The sequence below is a fragment of the Giraffa tippelskirchi genome, chromosome 8 (assembly GCF_054371585.1).
Source record: "Giraffa tippelskirchi isolate mGirTip1 chromosome 8, T2T-mGirTip1v1.2.pri, whole genome shotgun sequence".
NCBI classification, from domain to species: Eukaryota; Metazoa; Chordata; class Mammalia; order Artiodactyla; family Giraffidae; genus Giraffa; species Giraffa tippelskirchi.
This window is the reverse complement of record NC_137282.1, coordinates 17,715,187-17,741,504: the sequence shown is the minus strand read 5'-3', so window position 1 is coordinate 17,741,504 and position 26,318 is coordinate 17,715,187. Positions and strand designations below refer to the sequence as shown.

Below are 26,318 nucleotides of genomic sequence, written 5' to 3'. Positions count from 1 at the left end.
GGGTCCAGGAAGGGGAACACATGTAAACCCAGGGCTGATTCATGTCAATGTATGGCAAAAACTATTACAATATTGTAAAGTAATTAGCCCCCAACTAAAATAAATAAATTTATAAAAAAAAAAAAAAGAAATTTCTGTAGAGGCATCTCCTGGTCTTTTGAAAATGTGCCATCTATACTTTTTTGGTCAAAAATTGCCAAAGGAGAACAATTTTTCTCCTCATTTTTTGTTTCAGCAGCACTAAAATTTACATTTCTTTTCTTTGTGCTACTTAAGTTCTCTTGTTGTCCGGTGAAATCTTCTGAAGTAGCAAATGAAATATTAGTTAAATCTATTTCATCTTCTGAATCTTTCAGGTTCATTAAAGGTAGTGATCTTTGAGTTTCAATTTGTTTTGGAGAGACGTGGCTTCTTTTCAGACTGTCAGATGAATCTGATCCTATTTCACCTTCACTTTCAGAATGAGATCTCATAGTTCTGTTAAGTGTAATACATACATACAAACAACTTTAAATATACAGTCACAAAATGTCAATATAAAGACATATTTGAAAATTTTACTTGGGAGAAGAATTCTTAAGATTTACATTTTTCTCTTTGTATTGGCACTATACAAGAAACATTTTCCCAGTTTTACTCCCTCAATTTGAATTTAGCTACTGTTCGTGTTGAAGGTGATACATTCCACATTTCAAGTATTTTTCAAAATTTCAAAAATTTCCAATACATCTGAAAATATAGAGTGCTGCTGCTGCTGCTGCTGCTAAGTCGCTTCAGTCGTGTCTGACTCTGTGCGACCCCATAGATGGCAGCCCTCCAGGCTCCCCCGTCCCTGGGATTCTCCAGGCAAGAACACCGGAGTGGGTTGCCGCTTCCTTCTCCAAAGCGTGAAAGTGAAAAGTGAAAGCAAGGACGCTCAGTTGTGTCCGACTCTTAGCGACCCCGTGGACTGCAGCCTACCAGGCTCCTCAGTCTATGGGATTTTCCAGGCAAGAGTACTGGAGTGGGGTGCCATTGCCTTCTCCAAATGCTGCCAGTATTGTAATAAATTATTTTATGCTTCGGACATTTCCTGATTTTAATTTTTATGCAGTAGCTTCTAATTCATATACCTCCAGCCTACTGATACAGAGCTGGTGAAACCACGGGCTGTGACTCCCTGCTCAAAGATTATCTTCTGTTTTCACAAATGACTGAGGTATTTTGTCTAAGGTCAAGAATAGGAGAAGCAGACCTCCAAAATTTCTTGCCAACTGAACATCCTTGGCATTCCTATCTAAATGAGACAGTCTCAATGAAGTCTGAAGGAAGCATTCATTATGGAATGTCCAGAACAAGAGAGTTCAAACAGGTCCCCAGGGTAATTACAATTTTTGGTGTCTCAACCAATTCTTTGGATTACAAGTGGAAAAGAACATGTTGAAAGATAAAGGTGACCATTCTTGCACAGTCAAGACAAATTCATCTTTGGCCTGGAATTTGTATACTCCACTCATGAAACTAAAAGCCCTTATTTTACTTAGTCCAACCTCCTTAAAAGGCACTCGAATGACAACCTGCATTGTCATCCAATATAATATTTGACAGTTTCCACAAAGTGCAATTTTGATTTTATCACATTTCCAATGATGTTTCAGTGATGTCTCAACCTTACAGATTGACAGTTGCCTGTATGATCTGTCCTTTTAGTAGTGTAATGAAAGTCAGTCAGTCGTGTCCAACTCTTTGAGACCCCATGGATTATACAGTCCATGGAATTCTCCAGGCCAGAATACTGGAGTGGGTAGCCTTTCCCTTCTCCAGGGGATCTTCCCAACCCAGGGATCGAACCCAGGTCTCCCTCATTGCAGGTGGATTCTTTACCAGCTGAGTCACAAGAGAAGTAAAGGGGATGCTATGGCTGCATGGGCTGGGAAACGAACCTGGGCCTCCTGCATGGCAGGCAAGATTTCTACCACTGAAGCACCCATGCACCTAAGGCACACTCTTAGAGAATGTTCTTCTATGACAATGACACCCTGTATTAACTTTATATTAGAATTCATTCCCCTGCCAAGTGAGGCAGAGTTTGATTCTTTGAATAGCAAGTACCTACCTATACTAACAAAACTGAGATGGTTACAGAACTGGTTTCTGTTATCCTTCTGATAGCCTATTCATCTTTTTAAAATTAATTATTTGGCTGCACCAGGTCTTAGCTGTGGCATATGGGATCTAGTTCCCTGACCAGGAATCAAACCCAGGCCCCCTGCATTAGGAGCACAGGGTGTTTAGCCACTGGACCACCAGGGAAGGGCCTCTGAGAGCCTATTCATCTTTATGCCACTCCATGATTGTTCACAGAGTCATCTGTGCCAGGAAGAAGATTCTAGAAATGAAGTAAATAAAAGATTGTATTTAGAGAAGCAAAACCAAAAAAGACAGATGACATGCTTATCTTTTTTCATTCCTATTATTCATTTTCCTCCATGGGATGGAAAAAAATGGTAAAAATGCAGCTTGTCATAAATTGAAAATCTTACAGAGTTGAATGAAACAAGAAATGGTCAACAAGTCCAGTGGTGCTCAGTTCAGTTCAGTCGCTCAGTCGTGTCCGACTCTTTGCGACCCCATGAATTGCAGCACACCAGGCCTCTTTGTCCATCACCAACTCCCGGAGTCTACCCAAACCCACGTCCATCGAGTCGGTGATGCCATCCAACCATCTCATCCTCTGTCGTCCCCTTCTCCTCCTGCCTCCAATCCTACCCAGCATCAGGGTCTTTTCCAATGAGTCAATTCTTCACATGAGGTGGCCAAAGTATTGGAGTTTCAGCTACTTCGTGTCAAAATGAGAAAAATATAAATAATGCAGTTGGTTTTTACTAAAAATAACTAATTAAAAAAGAATTTAAAGATCTAGCATTTTGAAGTCATGTTCTTTCTGTACTGTGGTGTTAATACAACCCTTTCATGGAACAGTAGTATACTTATAATATGTGTATGTTTGACTTAAGTTCTCGGTAATATAACTTGGCAATTTGTATCTTTTAAACCAGTCTTGAAATTTGACAGGTCTGTGAAATTTACAAGTTTAAAAAACTCAATTTGGTGCTCGCTTCGGCAGCACGTACACTAAAAAAAACCTCAATTTGATCACTTGCCCCGTTCTGATGTTCTTTTTACTAAGCCAGTAACGAAGCCCCATCAATTCACTAAATAATTTCTGTCAAATATGACTTTTACTTCTTATTCTGTAAAGCATCACTCTTTTCTAAACCCTAGCTGACTTATTACTCTGAACTGTACTTAGACACCCCTTACCCTTTAAATCACTGTAAAAACACATTTCACAGGACATCCCTTTTGATACATAATGAAATTCAAACTAAGACACTGAAACAACCTCCCCCCTCTTTAGCACACTCTTGTCCCTGAAGTTATGTGTAGAACTCCAAAGAGGTAATAAGAAAATGTTTAAGTCTTGCTCCATAATACATGCTCAATTTTATTCAGTTTTTCGTCAAACAAGGCTGATGGCAACTCCTACCTTGCATGCTTGAATGTTGACTTTTCTCTTTTGATTTCTGTGACATGTTTCATGCTAACCTATGTTTAAAAAATACAAAAACCTACATTGTTGATGGTTTAAAGTACAATATATTTATTATTTTATTTACCAGACATCTGCAATTGCTTGTTCTGTCATCATCTAAAATGCACCATCTGAAACTATTTTCATTAATGGTCCTCTCCTTCAAAAATTAGTGACTCTGTTGAACTTCCCATATTTGAAAAATGTTTGGAAAAATTTTGTAAAAAAGCAATTAGCAACATTCTCTTTACCCACATCTTACAACAAGTAAGAAGCCTGCTCTGTGTTTATACCCTTTTCACTAAGCCAGTCTCCCAGTCCCATGGTACGTAATGTCTATCAAGCGTGGATTTTTCTTTCTTATTCTGTAAAACAGTACTTTTTTCCTAAGATCTGGGTGACTTACTACTTATAACTATATTTAGAATCTCTCCCCTTTAAATCATTGAAAAAACATGAAAAAAGCACTTTGTGAAGAATAAAAACAGTTAATGTTTGTACAATCATTAGAACATTGCCAACTATTTAATAAATGCTGTATAAAATTTGTTAAACAAAATGTACTTATGTACAACAACTTCTAACTCCTTCATAATTGTATATTTTAAAATATTGCTACTGTTTCTCTGTGTGGATGATAATGGTCAAGAACACAGACTTCACTGTCGATTTTTAATATTTATAACATTAAGTATAGCCTTGTTGTACAGAAGCTATTTAATAAACACTTGGTCACTCGCTCAATACTTGCTCACTCATAATACAGACTTTCTCTTAAGCAATTATTAAAATTCACAACCTTCCAAGAAGTGTTTTCTAATAAAATAATTAATTTGTAAGTTTAAAGGTAGATATTTGTTAAGGTATCTCTCATATACACAGTCATTCATATCATTTTACAGATAATATGAATGGTTTAATCCAATAGTTTAATTAGTAAATTCATTTTGCAAGGCAACATTTAAAGCATTCTCAATTTTTACAATTCTGTAAACTACGTACTTGTTTGTTCCAACAAGTTCGTTCTCTTAGACTACAAAACTCACTTCAAAACATTCATTACCTTTTGTTTTTTACAACTGGGAACAGCAGTATTTTTCTCTTGCTCCTGAGAGTCTCCACATTTGTCTACAGTGATAGGTCGTTTTTTAGAGGAATCTGAAACGTTTTTAATCATGTACTCTGAAACTAAAGGCACCTTCCCATAGGTACTGGACTTTTTGATACTCTTCCTACGTTTTACATGAATATCTGCATTTTTCTTTCTCTTTGGTTGGGAAGTCTTCTTTCTATTGTGCAGCATTTGGCATAGGATAAAGGAAATGGTTAACTGAGCATTTTTAACACATATTATCTTCATATGTTCAATCGTTTTCATGACTTTCATAATATGGACCATTTTCCCTAAATCCTTCCGAGGGGTGGCCATTATATTTCCAAGCAGTGTGGAAAACTGACTGTAGTTGTATTCTAATTCTGTCACAGTGTTTCCATAATTTATGGATGCTATATATGGCACAAAGTTGATGTATGTGGAAATGGAATACTTCGATTTCTTAACAAGTTTTTTTATTTCTTCAAGTTCTTCAAGTTCTCTTGACAGCAAACGAAGAGCATAGGAGCAGTTAACAGCTTCGTTATGTTTGTAGATAACATCCAGATCTTTCTTAAGCTCAGAAATAGCAGTCTCTATCACTTTCCCAAGACAACCTGTTGTATTACCTTCTAGAAATGAGAAAGAAGTCATTTTTTCTTGGCAGTGAACCAGTTCAGGAAGAAGTGACAAATCAAACCAAAGCATACTTCGAAACCTCTGCTTGTCTAGTTTCTTTGCCACTGAGTTTTTAAGAAAGTGAATTGTTTCTGAGAGCATGACAATTTCAATATAGGTTTCAGTGGCCTCAGGTTTTAAAATTACTGCCTTATGGCTGTAGTTTTTCATCATGTTCAAACTATTTTCTTCGGTGATAAAAATATTATCTATGTTGTCTTCTTGCAGCAACTGAAAATATTTTTTTAAAATTTCTAAGTCATCAGTACATCTCAAAGTGAGTTCCTGTAACTTTTTCACATCTGCAAATTCAGCTTGATCCAATATTTCACTAACACAACAGATATCTGGATGTGAAAGCAAAGTACCGTTAAGCCTAAAGTTTTCTATGCTAATTGTTGCTTTATTTACTACAGCATTTGGCTTTCTGGAAGCATTCACCGAATACTCCTCAAGTCCAATAGTGGAAATTTGTTCACTGCTTAAATCTTTAGACAATGTATCATATATCTTCTGCAACTTAGAAATAGCACATTGATTCATTCTAAGTAGCATTTCTTTGTTCTTTTCTGAGTATTTTTTGCAGAAAGACTGTCTCTTCTCTTTCCAAACAAGACTTTTTGAAGCATCAAAAAAGATATGTTCCAGACCATAAAGAGCTATTTTAATACTCACTGCCTCATTGCTCTTGATAAAATTAACTTTTGAGGAGATCATTTCTATGATAATCCATAGATGGTCTCGTTTTCCTGGACAGGAATCAATTTGGGGACAGTTCCCATACATACTGATCAGGCTTAACGTACTTTTCCTCAAGGTTTCTAGGTCTCCTAAACTATCTCCAAAGTTAACTCCACAGGTAAATGGCACAGAAAGAGAAAAGTCAAAGCAGTCTGAACACTGTTTCATTACTGCTTCACACTCACCAATCTGTCGCTTGTATTTTAAGTATGCGTAGTATGAATTGTTTTCCCTTTTGGTTTCTTCAAACAGTTCAATTAATTGATCATGATAGCTTTGCAGCTCATAGAAGGCATTATATTTTAATCTGCCTTGAAAAGCCGGATAGAAATTGGATTGTTGCTGAAATCCACGTGGTCTGCCAAGCAGCTCACTGTACAGTGTCTCATCATACCAGAGCAAGCTCCGGAATGTTGGTTCACCTCCTAGGAGCCTTTTTTTGTTTTCAATGAATTGAATGGTTTCCATCATCATTTGGAGTTCTACCAAGGAGTCAATAGCACACGGTTTTAATCTTTGTCTGCAGTTACTCCACAGGTTTTCTTCTACCAACAGGTCTCTTGAAATCAAGATTTGTTTAAACGAACATTTTTGTTTTCTTTCAAAAGCTTCAACAAACAAAGGAAGAATATTTTGACAAACTTCAGTTTCTTCCTGCAGAATCTGTACAGATGACGTTTCATCTGCCCTCCTCAAAATTTGAGTGAGCTTAACTGTAGGAGCCAAATTATTACTTGAACAATGTTTTTCTTTGAATTCATTCATGTATGACGTAGACTTTGGAGGAGGAGGAGGAGAGACTTTGGAGGGTTCAGACTGGGCACGCAGATGAGGCATACGATTCCTTCCTGTAATGCCTGGTTTGGAGTCACAGGCTATTTCTGAATGTAATGAGGAGTCACGCTGAGGGTCATGATTAACTTTTCCCTCCTCCCTTCTTTTGTTAAGCTGATTAGAAGCAATGTTTCTCAAAGAGACTGCCTCAGTAGCATTTTTAATCTTTACATGAGAATCAATCAAGTTATTTTTCATTGTTTTCTCACTTAAGCAGAAGGAGCCTTCTAATGTCTTATTCTTTTGATTTTTGTACTTAGTCTTAACACTTGATCCTTCAGTCATGTTCATGTGAACTGAATCCTTTCCTTTTTCTGCTTGTTTATCTTTCCACATTCTTCTGTCCTGAACGTCTCTCTTTGCAATACCTTCTTGGGAGGAAGAGCCCTTTATGTTATCTTTTATGAGCAGAAAACTATCATCGGAAAACACTTTCTTCATCGTATTGTCTTTACTTTCTTCAGTTTTTGATGTGACATTCACCTCAGAATTCTCAACATTTGTTTCATTCCCATCGATATGAACGCATTTACTTGAAGAGCAATATTCTGTCTTTTGAAGTTTGTTTCCACTACATCCTTGCAGACAGTGTGGTGCAATGGTAGACACTGCTGAAAAATCTACAGCAGTAATGCTCTGTTTAGCCATGTAAGACTTCGAAGATTCTCCCTCACTGTCCGTTGCTGGAGCAGCTGAAAACAATTGAGGAATACCGTTAGACTTTTTGCTTGTTATCAGAGTTTGACTTAATGGATCCATAAGGAAGTTTCCTGTAATAACGCCTGGTTTGGAGCTCTCCTTAGGAGTTGTCCATTTTTCTACAGGAAAATCTACCTCCAGGTTTCTTTTATAACCAGATAAAATAAGGTTATTTGGTTTGTAGATATCAATGTTAAAAAAATGCTTCACCTTTGAGTCTAAGACTGAAATAACTATGCCAGTTTTCACTTTTGTGTGGGATATACAAGTTGCATCATAATTTTGGTCCACACTAAAACTTATGTTGTTTTCTTTTATGCAACTTAAAGATATAAAATTCCTTTTATTTATTATTTCTTTAGCCTCAGAATTGTTTACTTTTGTTGTATACTTAATATTATCAAGTGCTGAATGGTTCTCAAGCTTTTCATATTTACTAATGTTAGATGAAAACTCTGTATCAGTTTGATTTTCTTTTTTAGTTAGTTTCTCATCTGGGCAGTCTGGGGAAAAGAGACATCCAGTTTTTCTAGAAAAGGGCTGAAGTTCTGATGATTTGGGATTTCTCAAACTGCTGTTAGTATAAGCTGACTGACTTGTACTCTGAGACACGGAGCCCAGGGCTAACTGTGATTCAGGACACACTTGATCACAATATTCTCTCACGTGAATTGTGGTGTGACTTCTGGAGACACTGGACACATTTTCAGAAAGCCACTCTGTGAGTCTCTCTCTCCTTGTTCTATAAAACTTGTGCTTTGATACATGAGTTAATGATTTATCAGCTTCAAATCCCAAAGCTCTATTCTCTCCAGGTTTATTGTATTTTCTTTTTGACAGAAAATGTTTGGTGGAATAATATCTTCTTTCAGACACAGAACTATAACCTTGAAGGTCACAACTTTCCCAGAAACTATTGCACATTACCGCATATGCTCTTGGTAAAGGGCCCCTTCTTTTTTCTCCCACTTTAGTTACCAGCTGCAAAGACGTGTGAACTCTTCTGTGAGCTTTTTCTAAGTGAAGAACGGCTCTGTCAAGTTTTCTGGAAAGATGTTTGCTTTTGCACAAAGATGCTTCACTATTTAGAGTATCCAGGACACTCCTAATGTGTTTTTCTGACTGTGAAGAGGTTTTAATTCGTTCTTGGGACAACGAAAAAAAACATTCCAATGAGTCTTGACTTGTTAGCTTCCTCCTCTTCTCACAAATTTCGTGATGTCTTAAATTTTTATCTGGTATGTTGTGGTCCCTGAAAGGTGTATGGGGCTTTCTTTTGGTAATTCTTGATTCTGTCTCCTTTTTACTTCTAGTATCATTACCACTGGTTTTTGACTTTGTAAGGGAACATCTGTTTTCATTATTTACTGTTGTGACATCAGAAGGTTCAGTTAGCAAAGGTCCGTTTTGTTTTTCAGACATGTGATTCACATGCGTATTATGACTCAAGTCAAAAGAAAGTGAGGTTTCAGATTTACTTTCCAGTCCAGATTCTGGCCTTATATTACCAAAGTCACCTTCAGAGGGATGATCTGGATTTTCACCAGAACACTGAGAATGAATTTCAAATTCTAGAACTTCTTTCTCCTCCTCATTTATTTCTGATTTTGTGGCTTCAGTTACATATTTGCAGAAATCATCTTTCGATGCAAGGGACTCAACAGTAGGACTGAATCCTTTCACAAATGTATTCGTAATCGTAACTTGCAGATCAGGAAGTAAAACTGGATTGACGAGCTCTGCTTTGTATTTTGGTGTAGAGGGAAAAACACAACTGTGCTCCTCAGAGCAATGCTGGTCCTGATTCTCACCTCTTGTGGTGCTTTCCGAAACTTCCATCTCCCTATTACTGCTTCCCAACAGACCTTCCCAATCGATGCGAGACTTCAGAGCCTCATAGGAGTCCTCGAATTCTTCATAAGGTACATCTCCATGGCTATGAATATCCTGTGGAATACTCACAGGAAAAGCATCATCACTCTCTTCTGATCCTACTTCAGTCTCATTATCCAATTTGAAACTTTGAAGAACTGAGTTGTCACTTACTGACTGATGAAATGAGTTGTGGAATCGATTTTTATCTGTATCTATTTCACAAGAAGAAACCTTAAGTTTGCTTAACAAACCAAAATCTGAACTCTCAGAAGAACAAGTTTCTTTAAACTGGGATCTTTGGTGATCTTCAGGATTTGTGCTTACCACAGGCACTGCAGCATCGGCTATCTCAACTGCAGCGCATGAGGCTACGTGTCCCGAAGAACTTGCAATTTGGAGAAATGCTGTGGAAATCAAGTGCTCTCCAGTCCTTTCAGCATTTTGAATATCTTTTTCTTTTATGGTGGTAACGGGATCTTCATTTTCTAATGATGTAGATTCAGTGCATACATGTTTTTTTCCACTAGTTAAGTTAAAAGCAGTAAAAAATTCTTCAGAACTCAGAATTTCAATGCTCTTGTCATCTTTATTCACCCTCCTTTCACCTATGTTCATAAAAACTTTTGTTTTGTGTGTCTGAAAGCTCTGTTTCTCATCTCCATATGTATTCCCTATGTTGTTTTCTATAGATGAAGCAATGTTCTCCATTTCAGCCTCATTCTGGTTTTCTTTATCATTATCTCTTTGTTCTCTGAAATCAGTATTCAGGTGCACATCATTGTTCCACTGTGCAATACAGAACTGAGTATGATGTTGACCTTTATTGTTAATTAGAGGAATTTCTTTGCAGTCTCTTTGAAGGTTTTCTAGGGACACTGGATCATATTCATTTCTCCTTTGAACACATATATGTTCTCTAGCTATGTTGCCATTTGCATTATGAGCTGTTTTAATATCATGACACGAAGTAACAGCTGGTGGTTGTGTGGTCTGGGGAATGTCTTCTGCTTCCTGGAAAGCATCAGCCATAATGCTAACACAGTTTTGATCTGGTTTTTCCAATTTCAGCTCCATTAGTTTTTGAGAAATGGCAAAATTTGTATGAATGTTATCTTTATACTCTAAAGAGTTCTTAGGAGGCTTCTGTGGAAGTTTCTCCACTCTTGGAGTAAGATTGTTTTGTATTTCCAATGCTAGGTGACCTAGCTCATACTTCTCCTCTGTGGTAACTGGCAAAGATTTTGGTTTTTCTAACCCTTGAGTAATTAATATTTGATCACAATTTTCCTGCAAATAATCAAGACTCTCATCCTCTTTGTTGTCTTGGTTCAAAGAAATGTAATTATCTATTGGACTGATTTTTATTTTATTAGTAAAAGAATGATCACTTCCTTTCCACAAACTTTGCTTTTCTTCATGTTTGGCATTGTCTTCTGGCTCGGTGAAGTTTCTCATCTTTCCAGTATTTTGAATGTACTCATGTATGCTTTCTTCACTTTGGAGTGGAAAAAGTGTAGACATTTGGTGACCAGTCTCATATATAGTTTTAAAATTAGAAAATTGTGATTCTGGAGAGATGGGACCACTGTACTTGTCTGTACAAGTATTCACTGATTCATAAGAGTCATGTGAGTCACTGCTTTCATCAGTTAAAAATGGGATGGTTTCTCTCTGCCGGGATCTCTGAGCTTTTTCTTCATTGTGTTTTTGGATTTCAACTTCTGGAACTACATTTGACAAAGACATTGGGAAGGAAAAATCATCCTGGTTCTCACATTGTCCTGCCATGGTAATTTTATTGGGAGCTGTACAATCATAGGTCTTAGTGCCCAGGTTGTGAGCCTGGGTTTGTGGATCATCCAAAGAAATTCTGAAGCAAGAGGCATCCAAATAATTAGTAACAACAGTCTGATCACCAGGCATGCCTTCAGATGTGGAGGCATGATTAGTTGGCATAGATGACAAGTTTATTTCTGAATTAACAAAATCTGAACTCTTCTCAAATGGCGAAATCTCACTTAAACCTGTAACAGTATTATGTTTTACCATGCTTTCTTCTCTCTTCATCAGTCTTGGGTCTTTGATGAGTTTTGAAGTAATAACTGTGCTTGAGTTAGTATTGTTATGAAGGGGAAAAGCAGCAGCAAGACTACTTAAAATACCTTTAAGATACGTCAAATTTAGGAGGTCACCATCATTAACACTTGCTCTGGTATTACTGGGAATAAATGAAAGGCCTGAATCACATGCAGGTAATTGAGAAGTGTCTCTGCATTCTGCTGAATTGTACTCCATATGTCCACTGTATGTTTCAAGTACAGAAATGTTTCCATTTTGCATATTTCCATAGGAATTAGTAATATCTGAATTTGATGCATTGCATGAACAGTTTTCCTGAACAAATGGATCTATAGGTTTCCTGATATGCTCAAAGATGACAGTAGCATCTTTTCCTTTTCCAATTCTTTTGGCCACTGTACAGTTATTCAGAGAGCATGTTCTTTCTGTGGAAATAATAAGAAAGTAAGGACAAGTAGGAAGAAAAAGTGTTTCTACAGGCAACTCTATTAATGCAAGTAAACCATGTCATGAGTGGCACTGACTGAAAGTCTATCAAATAATGTAATGATGATTAAAGTATGTTCTCAGCAGAAAAAGCAAGAAGAGAAGAGGAGGAGTAACTGACTAATAAAGTATAAATGATGCAGCATGAAATTCTGTCTTTTTTTTTTCTTTAACAAATTTATTTATTTTAGTTGGGGGCTAATTACTTTACAATATTGTAGTGGTTTTTGTCATACATTGACATGAATCAGCCATGGGTTTACATGTGTTCCCCATCCTGAACCCCCCTCCCACCTCCCTCCCCATCCCATCCCCCTGGGTCATCCCATTGCCCCAGCCCTGAGCATTTGTCTCATGCATTGAACCTGGAATGGTGTTCTGTTTCACATATGATAATATACGTGTTTCAATGCTATTCTCTCAGAACATCCCACCCTCACCTTCTCCCTCAGAGTCCATAATATAGGCCCCTTACTAACATAAGTCTTCGCCATAAAAATTTGAATTCTGACAAACACTAAGAAAAAGAAAAATTAAACAGGAATAAAAACATACTTTTATCATGGACTAGGTATTTCTTCTCTTAGTTTCCTACATGCAGATATTCTATAATAGAGTCTACATATTATTAGGTCAAATTATCTTCCTGTATCAACTGTTGCTGCTACTGCTGCTGCTAAGTCGCTTCAGTCGTGTCTGACTCTGTGCGACCCCATAGACAGCAGCCCACCAGGCTCCCCTGTCCCTGGGATTCTCCAGGCAAGAACACTGGAGTGGGTTGCCATTTCCTTCTCCAATGCATGAAACGGAAAAGTGAAACTGAAGTCGCTCAGTCATGTCTGACTCTTAGCGACCCCATGGACTGCAGGCTACCAGGTTCCTCCGTCCATGGGATTCTCCAGGCAAGAGTACTGGAGTGGGGTGCCAGTGCCTTCTCCAGTATCAGCTGTTACCTTGCTTCATTTCCCTCTACCACAGGAGAACAAAAACAGAAAAGAAAGGGGAATTAGGTGAAGAAATGGGGGTGGGGGGAAGATCAAAAAGTTTGCACAAAATCCTTCCCAGAAGCCAAAGCAAACCACTATCCCTGCTCCACTATGAATTAAATATTCTGGCAAATAATATATGTAAATAAAAACCTGGAAAATAGAAGCAAATTTACTTTCAAATTTATAGAGATTATTCCTAAAACTTCATAAAGAATTTCACAGAATAACAAAGGAACTTACAAAAATGCATAATGAGCAAGTAAAATGTTTACAAAGCTTTCATAGCTAAGTGAAAGTGAAAGTCACTCAGTCATGTCTCACTCTTTGCAACCCCATGGACTATACAGTCCATGGAATTCTCCAGGCCAGTATACTGGAGTGGGTAGCCTTTCCCTTCTCCAGGGGATCTTCCCAACCCATGTGTCAAACCCAGGTCTCCCGCATTGCAGGCAGATTCTTTACCAACTGAGCTATTGGGTACATAGCTAAGCAGTACCATGAACTGGAAACAGAACTGCCATATGACCCAGCAATCCCACTGCTGGGCATACACACCAAGGAAACCAGAATTGAAAGAGACATGTACCCCAATGTTCATCGCAGCACTGTTTATAATAGCCAGGACATGGAAGCAACCTAGATGTCCATCAGCAGATGAATGGATAAGAAAGCTATGGTACATATACACAGTGGAATATTACTCAGCTATTAAAAAGAATGCATTTGAATCAGTTCTAATGAGGTGGATGAAACTGGAGCCTATTATACAGAGTGAAGTAAGTCAGAATGAAAAATACCAACACAGTATACTAAGATATATATATGGAATTTAGAAAGATGGTAACAATACCCTATATATGAGACAGAAAAAGAGACACAGATGTATAGAACAGTCTTTTGGACTCTGTGGGAGAAGGTGAGGGTGGGATGATCTGAGAGAATAGCATTGAAACGTGTATATTATCATATGTGAAACAGATCGCCAGTCCAGGTTTGATACATGAGACAGGGTGCTCAGGGCTGGTGCACTGGGATGACCCAGAGGGATGGGATGGGGAGGGAGGTGGGGGGGGGTTCAGGATGGGGAACACATGTACACCCATGGCTGATTCATATCAATGTATGGCAAAAACCACTACAATACTGTAAAGTAATTAACCTCCAACTAAAATAAATAAACTAAAAAAATAACAAAAAAAGAAAATACCATTATTAAAATAGACTAATAATGAGAAACTGCTCATGAATAATATATGAAATCATAATCATATCACTGAGAACATACCATTTAGTTTTCACAAAATGTTAAAAAAATAGCTCTGTTGAAGATTCCTAAATTATATAACCATTGTGCTTATACTTTCAATTACAGTAAGCTATAGTGGAAATATGTTCAAAAATAGGGATGAGACTAACAGTATATTATTACATATATTAGAATACATAAAAATATATAGTATATTCAAAAGATTAATAAAAAGACAATGCAATAGATAGTTGGGCAAAGTATATGACTAAGAAAATCATAGGTTAAATAAAAATTGTCAACAAATACAAAAAGATGTCCAACCCCACTAAATGCACAAGAAGATTCATATTAAAAAACCTTTTAGATGGCAAAGATTCTGAAGGATAATTAATTTCCCTTTTCAAGATAAAAGCACTCAACTAACTAGGAATAGAAAGGAACTTTCTCTACATGGTAAAGGACATTTAAAAAAACCCACAGCTAACATGATACTTACTGGGGAAAGATAAACACTTTCCTCCTAAGTTCAGGAACAAGACAAAGATGCCCACTCTTACCACTTCTATTTAATATTCCACCGGAGGTTCTAGCCAAGGCAATTAGACAAGAAAAAGAAATAAAAGACATCTAGATTGGAAAGGAAGAAGTAAAACTATCTCTATTTGCATATGGACCCTATCTTGCATAGAGAAAATCCCAAGGAAATCATTATTGAGAAAATAACTATTTACAAGAGGATCAAAAAGAGTGCAATACTTAGGAATACATTTAACAAAAGAAGTATAAAACTTATACTCTGAAAACCTCACCTTATATCCACAAAATGGCTGTAATCAAAGTCAGATAATAACAAGTGTTAATAAGAAAGTGGAGAAATTCTAACCCACACACATTGTTAATCTAAATGTCAATGGTGCAGTCACTTTGGAAAACAGTCTGGCAGTTCCTTGTATGGTTGATACAGACTTACCCTATGATCACATGACTCTTAGCTATATACCTAAGAGCAAAGAAAACACATCTACACCTAACCTTGTATAAGAAAGTTTTTAGCATAAATATCCATAATTGCTAAAAGGTGGAAACAACCCAATGGCCATCAACTGATGAATGAATAAACACAAGGTAATATATCTATGTAACAGAATGCTGCTGCTCAGTCGCTGCAGTCGTGTCCGACTCTGTGCGACCCCATAGACGGCAGCCCACCAGGCTCCGCCGTCCCTGGGATTCTCCAGGCAAGAATACTGGAGTGGGTCGCCATTTCCTTCTCCAGTGCATGAAAGGGAAAAGTGAAAGTGAAGTCGCTCAGTCGTGTCCGACTCTTAGCGACCCCATGGACTGCAGCCTACCAGGCTCCTCCGTCCATGGGATTTTCCAGGCAAGAGTACTGGAGTGGGGTGCCATTGCCTTCTCCATGTAACAGAATATTATTCCACAAAAAGGAATGAGGTACTGATACATGCTGCAACATGCCTGAGCCTGAGTGAAAACACTGTTAAGCAAAAGTCACCAGTCACAAAAGGCTACTATTTATGACTTCACAATGGCACCCCACTCTAGTACTCTTGCCTGGAAAATCCCATGAACGGAGGACCGTGGTAGGCTGCAGTCCATGGGGTCACTATGAGTCGGACACGACTGAGCGACTTCACTTTCACTTTTCACTTTTGTGCATTGGAGAAGGAAATGGTAACCCACTCCAGTGTTCCTGCCTGGAGAATCCCAGGGATGGTGGAGCCTGGTGGGCTGCCGTCTATGGGGTCGCACAGAGTCGGCACGACTGAAGCGACTTAGCAGCAGCATATGAAATGGCCAGAACAGGCTTATAGAGACAGAAAGCAGATTGGTGACTGTTTAGAGGTAGTGTGGGGCTTGGGAGAAAAGACAAATAATAGCTTTTAATGGGTAAATAGTCTCTTTTTGAGCTGATAATGATAACATATCCCACTCACTATGGTGGCAGAAACTTTTTAAATTTAATTTTTATTTTATATTTTATATTTATTTTAATATTATTTTATATTGATTTACAATACTGTGTTAGTTTCAGGTATAAATAAAAGTGATTCAGTTATACATATAAATATATCCATTCTTCAGATTCTTTTCCCGTATAGGTTATTGAGTAGAGTTTCCTGGGCTATACAGTAGGTCCTTGCTGATTATCTATTTTATATATAGTATTGTATACATGTTAATCCCAAACTCCTAACTTATCCCTTCCCCCTTACCTTTCCCTTTGGTAACCATATGTTTGTTTTCAAATCTGTGAGTCTGGTAGAAATATTTTTTTTTAAAGTATACCATGCTGGCAATGATAGACAGTAATTAAGGTAACCTGATGCAACCACTTTTGAAAACTATGAAATTGTTTCTAGATTAAGTGGCACATTCCTGATGTAGATATACACTCTGTAGAAAAGTTTGCACATATGCACTGAGACACATGAATGTTTAAAACAACAATGTTTAGAATGTGAAGAAAACCACAAAATGTCCAAATATACTCAGAAGTATAATGCAGAGTCATAAAATTGAATATTATGTGTGAGTGTGTGTATATATATATGAGTGAAAATGAAGAAATATATATTATCAACATGGAAGAACCACACTAACACAATGCTGAGAAAAAGAAGTAACAAAAGTAGTTACAGCATTAATTCTAGATATATAAAATCAAAAACAGGGAAAGCACATCTATTTTGCTTAGAGATTCATGATGTATTAGAAAATAATATTCAGCAGTAAGACCACCATAGATGCTACTGAAGTAGAAAAATATATGTATCTTACCAGTTCTCTTAGGAAATCCTGTTGGGAGGGGTCTCAAAGATGTCATAGAGTGTCCATTATCTACTTTTTGACCAATAAATTTTACTGCTACTATTGCATATGGAAGACACTGCCTAGGTTTATCTACTGGCTTTGAAAGCATATTATATTCATACAAGTATACCTAAAAGATAAAGAACATTTTTATGATGATTAATTTTTACAGACTTGAATAAGCTTCTATTTTAAAAAATCTATTTAACTCTATGTTGCTATTTATTAACCATCTTTCATACATCTCCCCTCTGTCTTCCTCAACTCTAGTTTTCTTGAAGATGAATTTTTTTCTTCACAACATATTTTTTCCTTGATAAGCTTCAAATATCAGCAGAAACAGACACAATCTATATTTAAATAAAAAAGCATTTCTCCATTAAAACTTCAATGTTTTGCATATGCTAGGAACCACTATACTGTATTTTATCTGGGAGGAAAAGTCAACTAGAAAAATAACAATAGCTTAATACATCTTACATGTGGGAGCATATATATATATATATATATATATACTTCTAAAATATCCTCATTTAATCATATATATGTGATTCTACATAATGGTATTTGTAATTTAATCATCTATAAAAGGTTAAAAGTCTATAAAAGGTTAGATAAGTGTCTCTTTTAGATATGACAGAAAATTACTGTTTAATAATTAGTCTACTATCTAATGACTAAAACATAAGCCTTTTCTCCTTTTACAAAGTACAAAGGATCAGTAAGGTTATTTCAAAGTATCTTTGTTTTGCAAGTTAGGCATTAATCTATGAACCATTTAAATAAAAGTGGCTACTTGGAACAAAATTAAATGCAAATCTAGAAGCTTCTTCATTAATTGTTTTCAGATCACAAATATTAAATCAGCTTTTACTATTTACTTATTTAGGTCATATTATATGGAAAAAGGGTGCCAACAGACTTGGCAAAGTTGCCACAAACCTTTAATTCATAAAAAAATGCAGTATCTGTAAAGCAGATATTCTTTGTGTTACCTTGTCATCTTATTGGCTTATTTGGTATTCTGGTTGTATTACATGACCTAAACAAATATGAATGAAGTAAGAGATTTCCACTTAATATTTTGGACAGTTGTTTTAAGACTTGTATCATACAATGTGAGGCAAGTGACTTTCAAGTAGTCGAGTGAACCAAAAAATTAACATACTGCTGAACTGTAGGCTTGTAGTTCAATGGTATCCTTCAGAGAAGGTGTATTTCTTGACATATGGCAGTCAAAGTTAGGAGAAGGATCCAAAGAAACTTTGCTTTTATCTAGTGAAGGCTGAATTTTCTTCACTTTTCCAAAAAGAACCTGGGGAGGAAAAGGTAAAAAGAAAGTCAATAAAGATATACCAGAACATTTTAAACTCTCATACCAGGAAAGTAAAACTAGCTTCTATTTTAAGGAAAGAAATTAGAATGGGGAGATAATTCATGTCCCAGATGAACGGGATGACTTATTAGAATTACGCCAATTCCTCCCTAAATCAAACTCTAAGACTAGAGCAATTCCAACAAAAATTTCAGAAAGTCCATTTACAGAAATGAGTTTTAGTTTAAAAACTTCCCTGGAAGATGAAACAAGAATAACCTACCAAATTTTTGAAAAAAATATTTGAAGCAGAAATAATGATGGAACAGGAAAAGTGACATGTACTTCCAGATATTAAGTACTTTTTAAAAAGAATACTACCACAAAAAAGGCAGAGATGGAAAAAACTGTACAAAGTAAAAAGTCCAGATAAGTCCAAGCAGGTATGAAAATACAGCATAATATTAAAAGCATCATTTGAAACAGATGAAGCAAAACCAGATTATTCACTAAATGGTGAGGACCTGAAAAACATTAAATTTGTCTCATAATCTATAAACCAAAATAAATACCAAATAAATTAAATATTTAAATAATGTCAACACTGTATAGAGAAATACAAATATTTATTTAATCTCAAAGAGAATTCTTTTCTAACCATATTGCCAAAAAACCACGAACTGAAACCATACTTCTTTGTAAAACATTCCAAAACTTCCGTACATCACAAAAAAATGATCAAGTGGTATCACAGAAAACAATACAACAATTGTAAGGCAATTTTCCTCCAATTAAAAAGTAAATTAAAAAAATGAGTATAAAAATTTTAAAAACTATAAACCATTAAGTGATAAAAGGTGGGGAAAAGTACAGTTAATATGAAAACAAGTACAAGTTTTACATCAGCAATTCTATTACTTTTATTTTTTCATATGCTAATAATTCATTAAAGTTAAAAACAATACTAAATGTAATGTGGTATTCTGTACTTGGACACTGGAAGAGGAAAAAACATTAGTAGAAAAACTGGAAGAAACCAAAGATTTGTAGCAAATAGTACTGTACCAATGCTGGTTTCTTTCATTTTATTATTTTTTTAAAATTGAGATATAATTGACATATATACTATTAGGCTCTTAGTTTTAACAGAGGTGCCACAGTTACATGAAATGGTAACATTAGGGAAAACTGTATACAGTAACTTTCTGTACTATCTTTATAACTTTTCTGTAAATTTAAATTTATTCCAACATTAAAAGTTTATTTAAAAAAAAACTTTTAAAAAAAAATAAACTTTTTATTTTAAAAAAGAAAGCACTAAGTGATAAAACATTATACAACGAAAAGCCTAGCTCTCAAGATTCACTTTAATGAATTGCTAATGCTGATGAATTAATTAGAAAAATAGAAAAAAACAAAAATCTAGCAAAAGTTATTAATAGGCAATTTACTCATTATCCATGAATACATGCAGAATGTTAAGCTCAGCAATAACTATGAAAAAGAAAAAGCTGAACCAACAATGAGAAACTATCACATATTAGACTGGCAAATATTTTTTTAAAAATATAATACACAGAGATAGTAAAGATAAGAGATAATAAACATTCCACATGCTTTGCATAGGAATGGCAGTTGGTATAACCTTTCTCAGGACAACTGGGCATTACATATCAAAAGCTGGGAAAGTGTACATATACCTGTGACTCCTAACTTGACACATTGGAATTAATCAATTAATTCATAGCAAATAATCACAGGTGTGCATAAAATGTACCTACATTAATAATCCAAGTACTACTTAAAAGTACAAAACAAAACAAAGCAAAAGTAATTTACATCCCAACACTGAAAAATTTGCTAACAAATTTATGGTAGTGCTGTACAGTGGGATATTATATAGTCCTTCAAAATGATATTACAAAAAATATTGAATGGTAATGAAAACGTTGCTTTTATAATCAATAAAAAAGTTATACAGTATAAAAGTAGTAATGTATTTTAATGACCATTGTACAATGCATATCCACGTATATGAGCAGAAGACGAAGTACAGATATACAAAAAAATTAACTATCATTGTCAATGGGCTTTTTGGAGCTTCTGAGTATGTTTCAAATTTCCTAACATCAGTATTTTAATATAAATTACACTTTATGACTTTGATAATACCCAAGATCTAAAAATAACTAAATAATACCAAATGAACCACTGGTTTTATGTGGATGTATACACATCCTAAGTTACATAAACAAGGGTCCGGTCTACTTACTGTGATTTTAGTAGTCTTGACAAAGCTGCAATTAACCAAAAAGTATATTTTAGCCTATCTGTGTCTGTTGATGCTTACGATTCAACTGTGAGACTGATTTTTTTCTCAATTTTGAATAACTTCAGACTTTCAAAAAAGTTACAAAACAATTCAGAGGTCTATATACTCCTAACCCAGTTTTTCCTAATGCTAACATCTTATATAAGATAGTAAAATTATCAAAACAAAGTAATTAATATTGTCTAACACTGTTAATTAAAAATAAATAGTAGGAGTTTAGTAACTACCTAAACCAGAATTATTAATACCAATGTTCTGGAAAAAGACACTGAAAACACTCTGATATTAATTATAGTCTGAACAAAGGAGAGAAAGAGAATAAAGTCAATTAGAACAGAAAAAATATACATTAGAAAACCAAGATGACAAAGCCTGCCTTTGCTTACTTGAAGATTTTATGCTGCATACCCACTAGAGTCAAATATAGGGGAAAATTTCAAATGGTGATGATGATAATAACTATTATTTATTTTATACAATGCGAGTTTAAAACAATAATTCATATTGAAAGTAAAATAATGTTTAGGTCAATTAAAGCAAACTGAATATAATATTTCTTTCATGCTACCAACCTTAAACATAATAATACTTTCTACAGTAATGCTTCTACTGTGAGCATAATTCAAGGCAACATCAACGTGTCTAAATATATAAATTCCAAGAAGAGGGTTTCCTAGTATCCTCAATGAAGATGCTTTGGTACTTATTCCATTGTGATATATCTCAGTCACATCCTTCCGACGAACTGCTAAAAAGCAGAAATGTTCTTCAAGTTCTCTGCCATGCCTTCCACTCTCACGCATCTCTGACCTAAAGCAAAACAGTGAATAGTTAAATGAGAAAGAACATCAACAGAATTCTCAAGAAGACAAATACTTCAAGCTTGCTAAAGATAGAAAACAAAAATTGTAATCTAAACTTCTGAAATCTCACCTACATTCCACAAGAACCACTGAAACACTGGTGTATTAGGTAAGGAGTTCTACATGGCTTGCTCAGCAGTAGTAACAGTAGCAACTGTGACACCACATGATACAAGCGCAATTCAGTCACTACCACAGAGCTGTAATTCCAAAAGATTATCAGCAACGGAGAAGCTACAGAATCTAGAAAGTAATGTGTATACTAATCAAAGGGAAACTCCTCTTGAACACCACATGCTACTAATATTTATTATCTCCTGGGACGCCACTCACAAATATTAATATTTATATGCAAGAATAATTCACCTTTAACAGTAGAAAGCCATGGCAACAAAACACACAGCAACAATTACAAGACTAACCGATGAGATCATGACCATTTCTCTTTTCCCAGAGATGTCAACCTTAACTTTCAACTCCACTGTTGTTATTTCCTGCTCATATTTTCACCCTGATGTCAGGCTCTATAAACCACTAAGATCTATATGTTTGATTGTTAAGGTATATTCTTAACAGTCAGAAGAATTAAAACACTTCTTTCTGTTTTCCTAATTTCTCTACTGGTTTTTCTTAGGATCTAAGTTTAGTTCAGTCAATCAGTTGTACACAACTCTTTGCGATTCCATGGACTACAGCACTCCAGGCTTCGCTGGCCATCACCAACTCACAGAGCTTGCTCAAATTCATGTCCAATGAGTCAGTGATGCCAACCAACCATCTCATCCTCTGTCATCCCCTTCTCCTCCCACCTTCAATCTTTCCCAGCCTCAGGGTCTTTTCCAATGAGTCAGTTCTCTGCACCAGGTGGCCAACGCACTGGAGCTTCAGCTTCAGAACCAGTCCTTCCAATGAACATTCAGGACTGATTTCCACTAGGATTGACTGATTTGATCTCCTTGCTGTCCAAGGGACTCTCAAGAGTCTTCTCCAACACCAAAGGTCAAAAGCATCAATTCTTCGGCCCTCAGCTTTCTTTATGGTCTAACTCTCACATCCATACATGACTACTGGAAAAACCACAGCTTTGAATAGATGGACCTTTGTTGGCAAGGTAATGTCTCTGCTTTTTAATATGCTGTCTAGGTTGGTCATAGCTTTTCACCAAGGAGCAAGCATCTTTTAATTTCATGGCGGTAGTCACCATCTGCAGTGATTTTGGAGCCCCCGAAAATAAAATCTCTCACTGTTTCCATTGTTTCTCCGTCTATTTGCAAAGAAGTGATAGGACTGGATGCCATGATTTTAGTTTCCTGAATGTTGGGTTTTAAGCCAGCTTTTTCACTCTCTTCTTTCACTTTCATCAAGAGGTTCTTTAGTTCTGCCATATAGGTGGTGTCATCTGTGTATCTGAGGTTATTGATATTTTTCCTGGCAATCTTGATTCCAGCTTGTGCTTCATCCAGTGTGGCATTTCTCATGATGTACTCTGTATATAAGTTAAATAAGTAGGGTGACAATATACAGCCTTGACATACTCCTTTCCCAATTTGGAACCAGTCTGTTGTTTCATGTCCAGTTCTAACTATTGCTTCTTGACCTGCGTCCAGATTTATCAGGACACAGGTAAGGTAGACTGGTATTCCCATCTCTCTAAGCGTTTTCCAGTTTGTTGTGATCCACCTGGAATGTTAGGTCCATGAATCAAGGTAAATTAGAAGTGGTCAAACAGGAGATGGCAAGAGTGAACATCGACATTTTGGGAATCAGTGAATTAAAATGGACTGGAATGGGTAAACTTAATTCAGATAACCATTATATCTACTACTGTGGACAAGAATCCCTTAGAAGAAATGAAGTAGCACTCAGTCAACAAGAGTCTGAAATGCAGTACTTGGGTGCAATCTCAAAAACAACAGAATGATCTCTGTTCGTTTCCAAGGCAAGTCATTCAATATCATAATAATCCAAGTCTATGCCCCAACCAGTAATGCTGAAGAAGCTGAGGTTGAATGGTTCTGTGAAGACCTACAAGATCTTCTAGAACTAACACCCAAAAGAGATGTGCTTTTCATCACAGGAGACTGGAACGCAAAAGTAGGCAGTCAAGAGGTACCTGGAGTAAACAGGCAAATTTGGTCTTGGAGTACAACATGAAGAAGGGCAAAGGCTAACAGAGCTTTGCCAAGACAACACACTGGTCATAGCAAACACCCTCTTCCAACAACACAAGAGAAGACTCCACACATGGACATCACCAGATGGGCATTACTAAAATCAGACTGGTTATATTCTTTACAGCCAAAGATGGAGAAGCTCTATACAGGCAGCAAAAGCAAGACCAAGAGCTGACTGTGACTCAGGTCAGGAACTCCTTATTGGAAAATTCAGACTTAAATTGAAGAAAGTAGGGAAAACCACTAGACCATTCAGGTAGGACCTAAATCAAATCCCTTACAATTATTCAGTAGAAGTGACAAATAGATTCAAGGAATTAGATCTGATAAAGTGCCTGAAGGACTATGGACAGAGATTCATGACACTGTACAGGAGGCAGTGATCAAGACCATTCCCAAGAAAAAGAAACGCAAAAAGGCAAAATGGTTGTCTGAGGATGCCTTACAAATAGCTGTGAAAAGAAGAGAAGGGAAAGGCAAAGGAGAAAAGAAAAGATATCCATTTGAATACAGAGTTCCAAAGAATAGCATGGAGAAATAAGAAAGCCTTCCTCAGTGATCAATGCAAAGAAATAGAGGAAAACAACAGAATGGGAAAGACTAGAGATCTCTTCAAGAAAATTAAGAGATACCAAGGGAACATTTCATGCAAAGATGGGCACAATAAACGACAGAAATGGTAATGGACTTAACAGAAGCAGAAGATATTCAGAAGAAGTGGCAAGAATACACAGAAGAACTACACAAAAAAGATCTTCATGACCCAGATAACCACAATGGTGTGATCACTCACCTAGAGCCAGACATCCTAGAGTGTGAAGTCAAGTGGGCCTTAGGAAGCATCACTATGAACAAAGCTAGTGGAGGTGATGGAATTCCAGCTGAGGTATTCAAATCCTAAAAGATGATGCTGTGAAAGTGCTGCACTCAATATGCCAGCAAATTTGGAAAACTCAGCAGTGGCCACAGGACTGAAATAGGTGAGTTTTCATTCCAATCCCAAAGAAAGGCAATGCCAAAGAATGCTCAAACTACCATACAATTGCACTCATCTCACATGCTAGCAAAGTAATTCTCAAAATTCTCCAAGCAAAGCTTCAACAGTACATGAACCAAGAACTTCCAGATGTTCAAGCTGGATTTAGAAAAGGGAGAGGAACCAGAGATCAAATTGCCAACATCCGTTGGATCATTGAAAAAGCAAGAGAGTTCCAGAAAAACATCTACTTCTGCTTTACTGATTATGCTAAAGCCTTTGACTGTGTGGATCACAACAAACTTTGAGAAATTCTTAAAGAGATGAGAATACCAGACCGCCTTACCTGCCTCTTGAGAAATCTGCATGCAAGTCAAGAAGCAACAGTTAAAACTGGACATGCAACAATGGACTGGTTCCAAATGGGAAAGGAGTATGTCAAGGCTGTATACTGTCACCTTGCTTATTTAACTAACATGCAGAGTACATCATGAGACATGCCAGACTGGATGAAGCACAAGCTGGAATCAAGACTTCCAAGAGAAATATCAATAACCTTAGCTATGCAGATGACACCACCCTCATGGCAGAAAGTGAAGAAGGACTAAAGAGCCTCCTGATGAAAGTGAAGAGGAGAGTGAAAAATCTGGCTTAAGACTCAACATTCAACAAACGAAGATCATGGCATCCAATCCCATCACTTCACGGCAAATAGATGGGGAAACAGTGGAAACAGTGATGGACTTTATTTTCTTGGGCTGCAAAATCACTGCAGGTGGTGACTGCAGCCATGAAATTAAAGACGCTTGCTCCTTGGAAGAAAAGTTATGACCAACCTAGACAGCATATTAAAAAGCAGAGACATTACTTTGACGACAAAGGTCCATCCAGCCAAAGCTATGGTTTTTCCAGTAGTCATGTATGGATGTGAGAGTTAGACCATAAAGAAAGCTGAGTGCCGAAGAATTGATGCCTTTGAACTGTGGTGTTGGAGAAAACTCTTGAGAGTCCGTTGGACTGCAAGGAGATCCAACCAGTCAATCCTAAAGGAAATCAATCCTGAATATTTATTGATAGGACTGATGCTGAAGATCAAGCTCCAATACTTTGGTCATCTGATGCAAAGAACTGACTCATTGGAAAAGACCCTGATGCTGGGAAAGATTGAGGGCAGGAGGAGAAGGGGATGACAGAGGATGAGATGGGTTGGATGGCATCACCGACTCAATGGACATGAGTTTGAGCAAGCTCTGGGAGTTGGTGATTGACAGGGAAGCCTGGCGTGCTGCAGTCCAAGGGTCGCAAAGAGTCGGACACAACTGAGCAACTGAACTGAACTGAATACACTGGCAAAGCCAGGGCATATACTGATTCTAGGAATGAGAAGGCAGGCAGGGAGTACCTAGCAGCCACACAGCAGGAGACTGTATTTCCCAGTGACCTGCTCTACAAATCAACCTGACAACTTTCACCACCAAAGAAACCAAAAGCCAGCACTGATCTGCCTGCACCCCTGCAAATTTCACCAG

General features: G+C 36.7%; 1 protein-coding gene across 1 annotated transcript in view; it reads right to left on the bottom strand.

Annotated features, from left to right (window-relative positions):
- TEX15 (testis expressed 15, meiosis and synapsis associated) overlaps positions 1–26,318 on the bottom strand; it is a 66,850-nt gene that overhangs the window by 5,593 nt on the left and 34,939 nt on the right. Inside the window, 6 exon segments of the mRNA XM_081523501.1 lie at positions 135–477; positions 3,530–3,588; positions 4,638–11,998; positions 17,097–17,259; positions 18,298–18,444; positions 21,349–21,586. Of these exon segments, the coding sequence (XP_081379627.1) occupies positions 135–477; positions 3,530–3,588; positions 4,638–11,998; positions 17,097–17,259; positions 18,298–18,444; positions 21,349–21,586 (8,311 nt within the window).